Source organism: Vulpes lagopus, chromosome 14, assembly GCF_018345385.1.
Source record: "Vulpes lagopus strain Blue_001 chromosome 14, ASM1834538v1, whole genome shotgun sequence".
Lineage (NCBI taxonomy): Eukaryota > Metazoa > Chordata > Mammalia > Carnivora > Canidae > Vulpes > Vulpes lagopus.
Genome location: NC_054837.1, coordinates 6468978 through 6484277, shown reverse-complemented (window position 1 = coordinate 6484277; position 15300 = coordinate 6468978). Strand labels below are relative to the sequence as shown.

General features: G+C 36.6%; 1 protein-coding gene across 1 annotated transcript in view; it reads left to right on the top strand.

Moving 5' to 3' along the window:
* Positions 1-15300, top strand: part of ATAD1 (ATPase family AAA domain containing 1) — a 44665-nt gene that overhangs the window by 5288 nt on the left and 24077 nt on the right. Inside the window, exons 3-4 of the mRNA XM_041729216.1 lie at positions 11384-11482; positions 13428-13548. Coding sequence (XP_041585150.1) covers positions 11384-11482; positions 13428-13548 — 220 coding nt within the window. The remainder of the gene's footprint in view (positions 1-11383; positions 11483-13427; positions 13549-15300) is intronic.

Here is a 15300-nt window from a genome sequence, read left to right as displayed (position 1 = left end):
GTAAACAGACTAGTCAGACTGGAGTGGAGGATTTATGTAACTAACTAATAGGACTTGGAGGAAGCAGTAAGAGATTAAAGAGTAAAGTCAGGGAAGAGACCTCTGCTTCTTTAATATGTTCTTTTTGGTGGGTGGACAAAGGCTGATAAGAAAAAATGACACAGCATTTTACAAGTCAAAATTAGCCAAGAAGGAGGTGTGCTATTTGCTTGGTCAGGGGCTCTAGCTTCTCTGATAGCCTTCCTTTTTTCCCTTCTTACCTCGAGCCAGTGTTGAAGTACACTACTGACCAGTTAAAGTCTTCTGTGTAGGCAGTGTAAAACTATTACACTGTCAAACTGCCTAGTAAAGATTTTTAGTGAGTGAGTGATATGCAAAGGAATGTTTTAAGGATAGTTCACCTCACAGTAGTATATGGCAGGAACGGGAGTTAGATCTGCATAGACTTGCATAGACAAGCAGACTACAGTAGGCCTGGGGGTGAGAAAAGGAATGGAATGGGTGAAATGGACTAATCAGAATGAATGCTAGAAGGATTTTGTGATGATATGGGGGGAAAAAAAAGGACATAGTACATACAAATGAATCCAAGATTTTTCTGAGTCCTTGAAGCCTCATAGTACCTTTCATAGAGGTTTAGAAACTGAAGATAGAACAAGTTTACAGAGCGATGATATTTGATTTGGGCATATTGAATTTGTGCTGGTGGTAGGCATCCGGGAAAATGTTCATCCAGCAGTTAATGGTAGGTCTAAATCTCAGAGAAAATGTGGGTCCTTGGAGGTTCCTCATCAGATGGTCATAAGTAATTTGGCTCCTTAGAGAAGTGAGTCTCACTGGGATGCGGAGGCCTCAGGATTATTCTTGTGTAGATATGTATCATTTATGGGGCTTTCCCTAAACCACTCCTCCACCATCCTCCTACCACCATCAGGATTTATACATTCAAGTCTTTGTTGACAGTTTTCATGTAGTTGTTACTATGATACATGCTGATGACTGTATATTGGAAGTGATGAGGTCTCTAAAGGAGATGCCATCAAACACTGTAAATAGTAGGCTGAAGAGTAAGCCTTCATTTAGGGAACGGAAAATGAAGTGAGGTCAGTGAAGGATGAACAGATTGGTTAGGATAACTAGGTGCCTGGACTGCCCTTCCTGCTTAAAACAACTAGACGATCTAAATAAAATATTTTTTAATCTTTTTAAGGGTGTTCATGAGCTAGCAAGAAAGTAAGAAATTCAGATAAAAACTGAGGGTAAAAACTGAAAAAGATAAGATGAGCCAGCTTTCACATTGGAGGGAATTTGCTGAACCTGCTGAATTTGGACGTCTATTTTTATGGCCCAGAAGAGCTCAGGATAGAAAACACAGGACCATTCCAAGGTAGGGTATCTCATAGACAGTACTCCCATAAATCTTTGACTCCTAAAAAAGTATACCCTCTTTGGTAATTTACCTAAAGATAAAGATGTAAGAATGGTTTAAAAAAGAGAGATTTAAGCCATATACTAGTGACACATATAAATTGTAGATACAGAAAGGTTGAAAATAAAAGGGTAGAAAAATGCCTATACCATACAAATACAATGCTGGTTGAACAAAAATAAACTTTAAGGCAAAAATACCATTAGAGAAAATAAGATTCATTACAGAATGATTAAAGATTCAATTCAACAAGAAATGTAACATTTTATATTTGTGTGCATCTGTTAATATAGCCTCAAAATACATAAGGCAAAAAGCTGGTAGAACTGTAGGAAGAAATAACATATCCATCATCATGGTGGAAGGTTTTTAACATTGCTTTCAGTAATTGGTAGATGAAATATTTAAATCTTTTTTTTCCCAGTATAATTAACATACGATGTTATATTAGCTTCAGGTGTAAAATACAGTGATTCAGCAATTCTATATATTACTCAGTGCTCATGATAAGTGTACTCTTAATCCCATTCACCTGTTTCACTCCTTTCCCCACCTACCTACCCACTTCTACTCTGGTAACCATCCATTTTGTTCTCTGTAATTGAGTCTGTTTTTTAGTTTGTCTCTTTTTTCACTCTGTTCGTTTGGGTTTTTTCTTATATTCCATATATGGTATTTGTCTTTTTCTGGTTGACTAATTTCACTTAGCCCTCTGGGTCCATCTGTGTTGTCATGAATGGAAAGCTTTCATTTTTTTTTTTTATGACCGAGTAATATTCTATTATTACTATTATTATTATTTTTTAAATTTTTTTTAAAATTTATGATAGGTACACAGTGAGAGAGAGAGAGAGGCAGAGACATAGGCAGAGGGAGAAGCAGGCTCCATGCACCGGGAGCCCGACGTGGGATTCGATCCCGGGTCTCCAGGATCGCGCCCTGGGCCAAAGGCAGGCGCCAAACCGCTGCGCCACCCAGGGATCCCCCTATTATTACTATTATTATTATCTACTATCACATCTTTTTTGTTTGTCGATGGACACTTGGTCTGCTTCCATAATTTGACTATTGTAAATAATGCTCAGAACATGTAACCACAGGGGTGCATATATCTTTCTGAATTAGTGTTATTGTATTCCTTGGGTAAATGGCTAGTAATGCGATTGCTGGATCATAGGTAGTTCTTAAACTTTCTGGAGAACCTCCATACTGTTCTTCAGTTTCTGTACCACTTTGCATTCCCACTAACTGTGCATTGCATAAGGGTTCCTTTTTCCCCCCACATCCTTATCAACACTTATTGTTTCTTGTGTTGTTGATTTTAGCCATTCTGACAGTTATGAAGTGATAGTTCATTGTGTTTTTGATCTGCATTTCCCTGGTGATGAGTGATGTTAAGCATCTGGATGTCTTTGGAGAAATGTCTGTTCATGTCTCCTGTTCATTTTTTAATTGGATTATTTGGGGGGTTTGGTATTGAGTTGTATGAATTCTTTATATAATTTGGATACTAACCCTTTATCGCATGTTATTTGCAAATATCTTGTCATTCAGTTAGATTGTCTTTTAGTTCTGTTGCTTTTTTTTTTGCTGTGCAGACCTTATTATTATTTTTTTTTTTTTTTTTTTTTTTTTTTGCAGACCTTATTATTTTGATGTAGTCAGATGAGACTTTTTTTTTAAATGGGTAAGGATAAAGCAGACTTACATAAGTAACAGCTTTATCTAGTAGCTCCACACAGTGTATTGTGCTTCAAACAATTGCAGGGTACATATCTAAAAAGCACTTGTGTACGATTTTTGGAATTTAACTATATGATAAATTGTAAAGCAGATGTCAAGTTTCTTAGCACTGGTAGCATGTTTGTTACATTCCCTGGCTCTGGTGCAGAACAGTAAGATCATTAAATATCCAATAAGTTGGAAAGTAAGAAACTCTCTAAAGAACTCCTAGGTAAAAGAAAACTAGTAGGAATTAGAAAATATTTAAGATTAGGGTGCATGGATGGCTCAGTCAGTTAAGTCTGCTTAGTGTCGGGTCATGATCTTAGCATCCTGGAATCCAGTCCCTGTGTCTGGGTGAGGAGTGTGTTTCTCCCTCTCCTGGACCTCCTCCTGCTCGAGTGCTCTCTCCCGTAAGCTCTCTCTCTCAAAAAATTAATAAAATCTTAAAAAATATATGATTGAATTAAGCATAATGTATTAGTGTTTAGAGAGAAATTTATAGTCTTAAGTATTTTTTTTAGAAAAGAAGGTGGAAAATAAATATCAAACTTGTAGAAAATTGATAAAGTAAATATCAAACTTAAGCTCAGAAGATTTTTAATATAAACTCATGGATAATGAGAGAATGGAAATAACAGTAAGACAAATTAATGGGCAATAGAATATGCAATAGAGTGAATAAAAATCTAGAAAATGAGTAGACATAGAAAAAAGAAAATGAGTAGACAATAAAGAAAGTCTGTGAAACCAAAAAGTTGATTATTTGATTTTTTTTTTTTTTTTTTTTTTTTTTTTTTTTTTTAGTTTTTATTTATTTATGATAGTCACACACAGAGAGAGAGAGAGAGAGGCAGAGACACAGGCAGAGGGAGAAGCAGGCTCCATGCACCGGGAGCCTGACATGGGATTCGATCCCGGGTCTCCAGGATCGCGCCCTGGGCCAAAGGCAGGCGCCAAACCGCTGCGCCACCCAGGGATCCCGATTATTTGAATGTACAAAAAATACTTGACAGTTTTATAAAACCAGTCAAGAAAAAAATGAAGCCACCAATAAATATTACTGGGAATGATAGAGGAGACATAATGACGATGCTACAGACATTAAAAATAAGGAAAATTTATAACTACCAATAAATTTTAAGGCCTTAAGTGATATGGTGAGACTCTTAGAAAAATATAAATTGCCATAACTGACTTAAGAATTAGGCATGATGGGCAGCCCCAGTGGCTCAGCGGTTTAGCGCCACCTTCAGCCCAGGGCGTGGTCCTGGAGACCCAGGATCGAGTCCCACGTGGAGTCCCCTGCATGGAGTCTGCTTCTCCCTCTGCCTGTGTCTCTGCCTCTTTCTCTCTCTAATAAATAAATCTTAAAAAAAAAAAAAAAAAAAAACAATTAGGCATGAGCAGTTAGTCCATACCTATGAAAAAAAGTTAATATTGGACATAGGTTTTGATAAAGAATACTCCAGGCCCATAGAATTTTCCTGGCAAGTTCTAGCAACATATAAGAAACAAATTAATGATAACAATTTTATACAAATTCTAGAAGAGGGAACAGTCACCAGTCCTTTTTACAAGGTTAGCATAACAGTCCTAAAAACTTGTAATGGGCTGTAATTTATCCCAATTAAATGAATAGAAGAATATTAAAATACTAGCAAGTTGAATTCAGCAGGGTATAAAAAAAGATAATATATTATGATCAGTTGGATTTATTCCAGGAGTTTAAGGCTGGCTTCATTTGAGGAAAAAATATATTTATAGTGTTCTATAATAACAGATTAAAGGATAAGACTATGATTATCTCAATAAATGCAGAAAAAGCCTTTGTTAAAATTAAATATTCATTCTTTTTAGAAAAGCTCTTAGTAAAAAAAAAAAAAAAAAGAAAAGCTCTTAGTGCAGTAGGAATGGACAGTAATATCTTTAGCTTGATAAAATGAATTTACTATAGGAAATATACTTCATGGTAAAAAAATTGAAAGCATCTCCTTTATGATTAGAGCCTGTTGTCATCACTTGTGTTCAGCATTTTACTGTTAATGATGCATAAATCAAGAAAAAAGATAAGAGGTAGAAGGATTGGAAAAGAAGGAATTAAACAGTCATTATATACAGATCATATGATATTCGGCATAGAAAGCAAACAAAGTCTATAGCTAATCCATCGAGGCTAATAAGAGTTTAAAGGCTACTGGATATAAAATCAGTGTGCAAAAATCAACTATTTCTGTATATGTGTCATAGTTTGAAAATGCAACTTTAAAAAAGATAGTATTTACAATAGTATCAAAAATATACAGTAAATGACAAGTTCTACAACACATTTGTAATGAAAATTATAAAATACTGAAAACTATACTTCATGCCAATAAAAATACTGACAGGCTTTTTCATTATCTTTTTTTCTAAAATTTTTACAGAAGAATAAGAGTTTATATGTAGGCCAGACACTTGAAAAACAAGACATGTATAGCTTATCAAGCTCTTGTTACTAAAACAGTATGCTTTTGGCATAGGGATAGATTAGCAAATTTAACAGATAAGAGTCCAGAAACAGATGTAGGCATACTATAGAAACTTGATATGGAAACAGAATTGGCTCTGCTTTGTAGATTATTAAAGGATGGATCAATAAATGCTACGTGAACAATTGGTTCTATATGGGAGGGGATAAAATTTGATTTTTATTTAATCCCATTTGCAATAATCTCTTCTGTGGATTAAGGACCTGAATTTATTCATATGACAAGTATTTACTGAGCAGGTGTTCTGTGGTTGTTTTGACCTCATCTATGTATTCTAAAGATGTCTTTTTTTACCTACCCAATTATTAATAAAAATACCTTTAAAAACTGGCCAGAAAAGTAGGAATAAAACCAGAATAACATAGGGTATTGGTACTAGTCTTTCCCACGTTAACACACTTGAAGTAGACAAAATACTGCAGACTGTAGTAGCCGTTCATTGTAGTATGTCATCTAGAAGGCCTACATTCTAAAATAAGAATTGGGGGAAGTTGGTGGGTGTTGAATATAATTTTTCAAAGCTCCTCCTTACATTTCAAACCCTGTATCTGGAAAATCATTTGTCAAGTCATCAAAACCAAAGGAAGAGAATGTTGCAAAAGAGAATTTTTTTGTAAATGTTGTGTTATAAAATCCCGGAGAAAGGGAGGACATATAGAATGTAATCAAAGAAAGCAATCCATAAATTCAGTGAAATCAGAGTGATTTCCATTCACTGGGGACAGCAAGTATCATTTGAAGCAAAAGAAGGTGGTCATTCCAGAATTTGCTGGCAGAAAGGTAAGGAAGAAAAGGGAAAAGACTAGTGGAAAAGGAGGAGGTGGGGAGTTGCTACCAAAGAGGATGGAGGTAGATCCCAGAGGGGTTGGGATCAGTAGTTGAGAATATTGTAAGAAGAGTTAATTTACTCTCAGTGAAGTGGAGAGATGTTATAACTAAATGGAAATGGAGGTTTAGGACCTGCTAAGATAAGTATGTGACCGACCAGTGTTTAATGAGAAATCATTGTGGATTATGAACATTAGGGTGTAGTTGAAGAAAGCATGAATTTATTGGGAATTTAGTTGTTTCGTTTTTATTAACTTCTCTGAGCATTTCTCAGCATCTTTGTAGTAGCAGATAAATGGAATGGTGGTGCGGAGCCAGCCTTGAGGGTAAGGCTGACTGGTACAAGTGTAAGGGGTTCTGAGGTTCAACAGAAGATACTGTTGAAATGATGAACTGTGGTCCAGGCCGTTTAGGAAGCTAGATATTTCCAGCTAATTACTAGATAATTAAGTGAAAGTACAGAAGGGAATTAAAGGATTAAGAGTACACATTGAGAACAAAGATCACATGTGAATGTGGGAGAGGAGGAAGGTATGACTTCTGTGTTCAGAAAGGAAGAGCACTGAATGTAGAAGCTGAGGTAACATTTTGAGGCTACCTGGTAATCTGTGAACCTCATGCAAATTTAAAGGCAGTGCAGTTGTCAGATGAAAGAGGTAAAAGATGATGTCGGGCGTTCAAATCTCAAACAGTGACTTAGAAGTAGTCTTAATATTTGAATTAAATTATTTGTAAACAACTTCTAGCCTGAAGCCAGGAGAACTTCCCAGCTTGGTGAAATGTGGGGCATTTAATCCGTCATGAGAGAGGAGATGGTTTCCGCAGGGTGTCCTACAGGGACGGGGATTTTCTGGGCATCTGCTGCTGCTTGGATCATATTTAGATGTAGTAGAAGAGTTTTGATGGATAAGCCTGATGAAAGGGTGGGGTTAATTAAGATGTAGAAAAATGGAATCTCTAGGTAAGCTCTCTATTTAAGTGCTCTAAGTACAGGATGAATAGCTTAATGCTTAACCTGTTCTGAGCATTTATAAATAAAATACTTGGTTTAGGATCTTAATTAGATTGTGTAACATTTCTGAGAGTTAGACTGTGTGATATTTCTGAGATTGTAGTTTAATAGTCAAAGACCAAGAAAGACTCCCTACTGAGAATTCTTCCTACACATGAAAGTCATGTCCTGTGACCTCAGTGGAGTTCATGTCTTCTATTTTAGTCCTATCATGATATTCTAGTCTTTGAAACTTTTAGTTATTTTGGAGAACTATTAGCCGAAATATTTTGTGAAGAGATGATATACTGAAACCTTTAAAAAATTAAAAACAAAACCTTGAACTGTCCGCTGCCTGGTATTTTTAAGAGCAGCCGTCCTCAAATGCCGGTTACACGGGGACAGCTAAAGCTTACTGACACGGGGAAGCCATCCTGACCTCCGTGATTGATCAGTGGCTCACACAACGAAGGTTTGCTGGTGCTGAATCTTAGATTCCTTGTGCCAGGAAGGAACACACAGTTAGCGCTGCCTGCTAGGCCAAGCAATAGGTAGAAGGGATGGGGACAGAAGGCAGCCAGAGACAGGAAGTCAGGGAGAGAAGGCCCTGCAGCATCGTGCTCTATGCACAAGTGCAGTGGAAGAGCACCGGAGTCGAAAGCCCTCTTACCCTACAACTTCCAGAATACACACAGTAAAACCAGAAGGCAGACAGTGCACTGACCCTAAAGGGGGAGATGACTTGTCTCCTCTAGAATTTTCATATGAGTTTATAGGAGATTATATCTAATACATAGAGCTAATCACTCAAATCTTTTGGTGTTTCCTATTTAAATGTATTTTTATGAGCTTTTTGTATCAGTGATTTCTTCTATCCACTTACAGCAGTTTAGCTATGACTTCTATGTAAAAAAATGTAAGTTTATAGTTCATCTCTGTTTTTTTCACCCTTGTTAATGCTATCTCTAACTTTTAAAAATTATTCTTCCAAAAGAACAACCAATTTTCTGGATCTTTCAGAAACTGAACGAAATGTTTCTTTTCTGCTACTCCTTTTCTCCATCTCTTCCCTTTCTAGGCAAAAAATATTAGTTCTCTATTTCCTACCCCACTTAATCTTAAGACGAATACTTTACATGGAGAAAAACAAATAGCATGAAAAGATTAAAAAAATTCTATGAAACAGTTAAAAAGAGTGTACAGTAAAAAATAAGGTTCCCTCCTACCTTTGACTCCCCTCCCCCCCAGCCCACCATTTTTCCTCCACAGTGACAATGACTTAGAAACCTGCTTGTCCCTTTCCCTTGCCTGCCACTCTGCCTACTTGTGCCTACGCCTGCTCACTCACTCTAAGAAAAAAACAAAAGTTGGTAACTAGAAAATATAATTGTCATTGAGCTGTCTTAAATCTTAAGAGTACAATCAAATCATAATTTTGTTTTTCTTGGTAAAACATTTCAGAAATGGACTCAGTTAAGGGTGTCAGAGCTAGAAACAGTTGGATAATTTCTGGAACACAGTTTGGTGTTGGTATGATGGGTTTGGGGGTACTTTCTTTTTGTTCATTTGTTTGTTAACTGTGTCCTGCTCTCCCAAATGAGGAGTATTAGTATTTGAGCAGAACGTGAGCTTTGGAATTAGACACATCAGGGTTTGAACTCTGGAAATGCCAATTCCTAGCTCATAATCTCGACAGTTCTTTTAATTACTCTGACCCTTGGGCTCCTCATCTGAAAAATGAGCATGTTAATAGCTACTATCAGGATGATTTTAAGGGCTGATTGTAAAAAAAATGAAAATGAGTTTTGCCCATTAAACCTTAATTTCTTTCTTCTGTCAATGTTGTAAATGCAACCTGAAGACGTTGTTAAATTGGACTGCTTTTATGGGGAACAGATTTTAGGTAAATTGGACCATAGCATTTTCTAGCTCCGTAACATAAACAACATAGCTGATATTTGTCATTTAGGAAACCCTAGACATAAATAAAGGTTGTTACTATATAAACCAAGAGGCAGTTTTGGTCTAGAGTAAAATTTTAAGAGCAAGTAGCTAATGGGGTGGGGGGAGATCAGCAGGGTTTCTTAACTCGGCACTGTTGACATTTGGGGCCAGGTAATTGGGGAGGGGCAGGCTATGCTGTGCCTTTTAGAATGTTTAGCGGTATCCCTGTCTCCTCTGACTAAATACTAATAGCACCCCCTTCCCCCAGGTTGTGGCAGCCAAAGTATTCCCAGACCTTGCCAAATGTCCCGAGTGACAAAATCACCCCTGGTTGAAAACCAGTGTTTTACAGCATAGCCTAAAAAGAACACGTGTGGGCTGGCTTCACATTTATAGAAGCGTAATGAAAAAGAAGAGTAAATTGATGTTATTACAGATACTAAAATAGGACACCTATCGTAGCTGACAAAAGATTTAAAGTCAGCAAAAGAGAAGATCTTTACAAGAAAGAGATTAAAGAACCTGAGAAAGGCTACTTTATTCATTGCTTCAGTAATTTTATAGAAGAAGGCTAAAGAGGAAAAACATTTTAAAAAATGCTACATCATAAGGATATGATTTATCTTAATTTATCCACATTTGTCCTAATCTTCTGACCAATCTCTAACTATGATGCGGTGTGATAGGAATTCCCTTTTGAACTGGCATTACCTCCTGACAAGAACAAGATCTTTAGAATCAAAAGTATTTTGGGTGGTGCCTGGCTGGCTCGCTTGGGGGGAGCATGCGATTCTTGATCTCAAGGTCATGAGTTAAAGCCCCACATTGGGTGTGGAGCCTCCTTTAAAAATATATAAAATAGGGCAGTCCCGGTGGCTCAGCGGTTTAGCACTCCCTGCAGCCCAGGGCGTGATCCTGGAGATGGGGGATCGAGTCCCACGTCGGGCTCCCTGCATGGAGCTTCTCCCTCTGCCTGTGTCTCTGCCTCTCCCTCTGCCTGTGTCTCTGCCTCTCTCTCTCTCTCTCTCTCTCTATCATGAATAAATAAATAAAATCTTAAAAAATAAAAAAAAATATAAATAAAGGATACGTGATTTTTTAAAGTATTTTAGGAGAATGAACGTAATAAAAATTTTGGTATTTATCAGAGCACCTTTATTTCTAAAAATGTTCAGTTAATTGAAATTTTAATGTGTTTTCCTTAGATTTTTTAAGACTCCTTAGTGGTCACAGATTCCTCTCTTACAGTTGAGGACAGCAAGGTCATGTGGGTGGTGGTTAGAGGATGGGCTCTGGAGTTGGGCTGCCCACATGTATATGTTGTCTTTTCCATTTGCTAACTCCAACCTAAGGCAAGTTAATTTCATCTGAGCTAATCTTTAATTTCCTTTTCTCAGTGGGGAAAAATTCTACTTCATAAGCTCACACAGGGGATTCAGTGAGTTTAATCCATTTAAGTATTTTGGCATAATACTTCACACACTCAGTAAATGTTTGTAAAATCATTATTTTTAAAAATCTTAATCGAAAGCTTTGTTGCATTGTTAAAGCTCATAGGTTTTTTTTTTTTTTTTTTTAAGATTTGTTTATTTATTTATTCATGAGCGACAGAGAGAGAGAGAGGGAGAGGCAGAACTCACAGGCAGAGGGAGAAGCAGGCTCCCTGTGGGAGCCGGAGGTGGTACCTGATCCCAGGACCCCAGGATCCTGCCCTGGGCCAAAGGCAGACGCTCAACCACGGAGCCACCCGGGCGCCCCTCAAATCTTTTCTTTACCTCAGGGCTTACACTGGGGAAAGATGAGATCAAGGGGCCTAGAATTTCCCTGGAAAATTCTTGTATGGCTGTTCATTGCTCTTTAGCCTTCACAGATAACCTCTTTTGGAGTACCAGTGCCTAAATATCAAACTAAAGGAAGTTGCTTGTTTTTTCATTCTAGGCAGAAAAATTAATGAAACAGATTGGTGTGAAAAATGTGAAGCTTTCAGAATACGAAATGAGTATTGCTGCTCATCTAGTAGACCCTCTTAACATGCATGTACGTATCTTTAATCTTAACATGTTTTTGGTCTAGCATTTTGTGTCACAGGTCCTGAAGACGACCTGATTTGATGATTCTCTTGGAGGAATCACAGGACTCAGCAGTTTTGTGCTCACAGATATGATTTAGTACAACAAAGGGATACAAGGCAAAATCAGAAAGAAAAGAGGGGCATGGGATGAATTCTGCAGGAAATCAGGCACAGGCTTCCAGAAGTCGGAATTCCCCCAGTGAAGTCACATGGGTTGCACTTCATTCCTTTGGCAGCAAGTTGTGAGAACACATGTAAAGTGCTGTTCACCAGGGAAGCTCATTAGAGATTTATTAGCGCCCAGGTTTTTGATTGGGATTAGTCATGTAGACTCCACTTCCTAACATCTCCCCCAATTCTAGCCTTTCAGAGGGAGAAGACACCTCCACCGTAAACCATTTTCTTTGCACAAACAGTTTAGGCACAGTGAGGTGTTCTTATTGGAGAGTGGTGAGAATTATCCCGAAATCTCTGCTCCCATACTCCAGCCAAAGTCCAGCCTTGCATGCAGGCCTTTCTAAGGACAGCAGTCTGGAGTCTGCTATGTTAGCATATTTGGACATACGCTTGTTTAGATAACTTGTACTTTAATTCACTTTCGTGGCATGTCAAGTGTCTTAATTTAAGTTACAGAGATTTGGGGTTTAAATGTAAATTTTCATAAGGTATGTAGACAGCATAAGATTGTGAATTCCAGTTTTTTTGTTCATGGCCTTGGCAAATTACTTCCTCTTTGAGTGTCCATTCCCTTCTGTATAATCTAGGGACCGTGTGATACCTGCTTTACCTACTTCAAACGATTGTTTGAACATCAGATTAGTGTAATTTATAAACTCTAAGATCCTGTGTGAATATTTTACAACAACAAGCGTAAATTTTGTACAGCAGATATAAATGAATGGAATGAATATTATATCCCTGTCTCCAAATCTGGAAAATAAAAGTCTATAATGTCTGTTAGTATCCATGTGCACAGAGAGATACGTGTCCCTGGGATTAATCCTCCATTTGAATTTGATTTATAAAATTTCAGTGAGACTTTCTTGGCCCTACTTGTGTTCACTTCTGAGTAAGGCTGAACCAGCAACTCGGTTTTTTGTTACAGTGACAGTGGAAGTAGGTGATTTTTTTTTCAGATTTGGCTGTTTTTTCACTTTTTTTTTTTTTTTTTTAAGTTGTAGGGAAAGTAGATCACTTGCAAACATTGCCTCTGACTCACCCCACCTCTAGTCCCTTTACTCTGCCAGGGTAGAGCTAGGTTTGATGTTTTTCTTCTTAGGTCTTTTTCAATTAGTTTATTCTCCCCTCTACCCCTCAAGCCCCAGATTTTTTAAGTTGAGTCAGAAGGCTTTAAAATATGTAAGCTGTGTTTATCTTGAAAGGATTTGTCCCTTGCTTACTATTTATAAAGATAAAAGTTTTGGCACAGTTTTACTTTCGATTAATACAATTCAGAAGTCCAGTTTTGTGTGACTATTTCTAAAACCTATTCCTGTTATATTTGACAGTATCCTGTATTAATTAGGGACACTCCTGGTAAGCTCTTCCCCATCAGCCAGCGCTGACTTAGCTGTCTGAGCTGGTTCTCAAGTCTTCTTGGCAGAGTATCTCCTTGTAAATGGAGTGAATTCAGCTTATTAGATGTTGGTAGAGTTCTGAGTACTGGGCCTGGTGGTGTTTTTTATTTTTTTAATAGTAGATTGTTGACTATTAAGTTCATTTTTGTAAATTCATAGTTTAGTAATTTCATTATTGCTGTGAAAAGTCTTTACTCACATTATATATTTGTCTTTTATTATTTACATATAATTATCAGATTAAGGTTTATCATTTGGGGGGCTTTTTTTTTTTTTTAACTTCATTGAGTATACACTAGGTTGTAAAATCCATGTCAACCTTACCTTTTACCAGGTTACTTGGAGTGATATAGCAGGTTTAGATGATGTCATTACAGATCTGAAAGACACGGTCATCCTACCCATCAAAAAGAAGCATTTGTTTGAAAATTCCAGGCTTCTGCAGCCTCCAAAGGGTATAGTACAAGTTTATATTTGGTAAAGTATTAAAAATGTAGGGAACATTGGAACTTTCTGCCATTATCGAACTGGTATTTTTTTGAGGGTAGTTTTCAAGAGAAAACTGAAATCTTGTGAGTTGTATAAATAGTTTTAAAATAATTGCTCATTCTTCAGCTTCCCAAATTTCAGTAAAATTTTTTCCTGTAATTACATGTCAAAACAATCCTTTTATTTCAAACTCATTTTTACTACTTCCAAGTAAATAAAAATTTGGGAAATTGAGTTTAAAAACAAAATCCAAAGCCATGATATGGGTTCTTTTGTTTTCAAAGTAAAACTTCATTTTGTTTAGTGATTTTTTTTTTTTATCCTTTTAGTATTCTTAATTATTTTTGGATTGCAGTGATGTTTTAGAGGATATACTGAAATATGGATGAACTTAGGAGTTAAATACTACTTATTTTTAAGGGAAAGTTCTTTATTCCTAGTGGTAATAATCACTTTGAAAGTCCTACAACTCAAGAATTGGAAATGCTTATTTAAAAAAAAAAAAAGGAAATGATTACAACTCCGTCTTTAAGTGTAGCACTTTTATTCTTGTCCATTCAAATATTAATCATGTGTAAGTGTTGTTAAAGGTGATTCAGATGGAGCCTAGGTGATAATTGGCAGTGAGATAAACAGAGGTGTGTTACCACAGCTTCCAGAACTAACGTTGCAGCAGAGCTTTATTTCCAGCTAGTGGAAATGCAGTGGAAGCTGCTCTTCATTATATTACCAGCACTAGACAGGTTTGCTTTTCTGTTGCTAGTCAAGGCTGAAATCAAATTATTAGACACATCTATTTTATTTAAAAAATAGGATCTATAGAAATATCAAAATAGTGCTCTGTGTAAGTTATAGTTGCATATATCTTATTAATTTTGCAGTTATATCAAAAAGTACATTAATTTATATATTGAAGGTAATTGGAGCTGATATCTTTACGTTTTCATGAAGTAGATAATTTTTGCTTCTGGTAAATGCTGATGACAGTTATCACCAAAAATGACATGTTCTTTTTATTAACTGAAACAACAAAACTGTTTATTAGGTATTTTTATTTTCTAAAAACAACAAAGCTGTTTTCCCCTAACAAAAACATTTAGTTGATTACATGTTTAAAAATCCCTCCCTGCTGGCCCCCAATGAAAATTCAAATGATTTATCTGAGCCTCGATCAAAAGAGTAAAGTAAAAGTTGGGTTATTCAGTTACATTCTTTACTTCCCTCTTCCAGGATGTTGGTAGTCTGAGCAAGAAAGGACTTTTGTGATTTTTCATGTCTCGGTTTCCACAAAGTGAATTTAGAAAAGTGAGATGTGTTTTACATGCTATTAGATAAATCTCCTTTCCTCATCTGCAAGCTCTTAGCCCAGGAAATTGGGTGACTTCACCAGTTGCATTTACCCCAATTAGCACAGTAGATACCAAATTATGATGGGATACTTCAAAGTTATGTGTAAATCTGGTGCTTGTTTGAAAGCATTATCTACAGCTAGAGGTGGTCTCTATGTGTATTTCAAATTTTTGTAAGTTAACATAAGTATCTCTTGATGATGTAATCTAAAGTATACTGTTTGAGTCTTTTCTACCTTGCATTTTTGGAAAGTTTTCTATCGGGAACAAAAATTGACTGACTTTTTGACCCTGAACATAAATTGGAGTTAGTGTACAGAAGCAAAGCATAAAGCAGTTGCATACCATAGCCTGTTCCATTTTTGAACT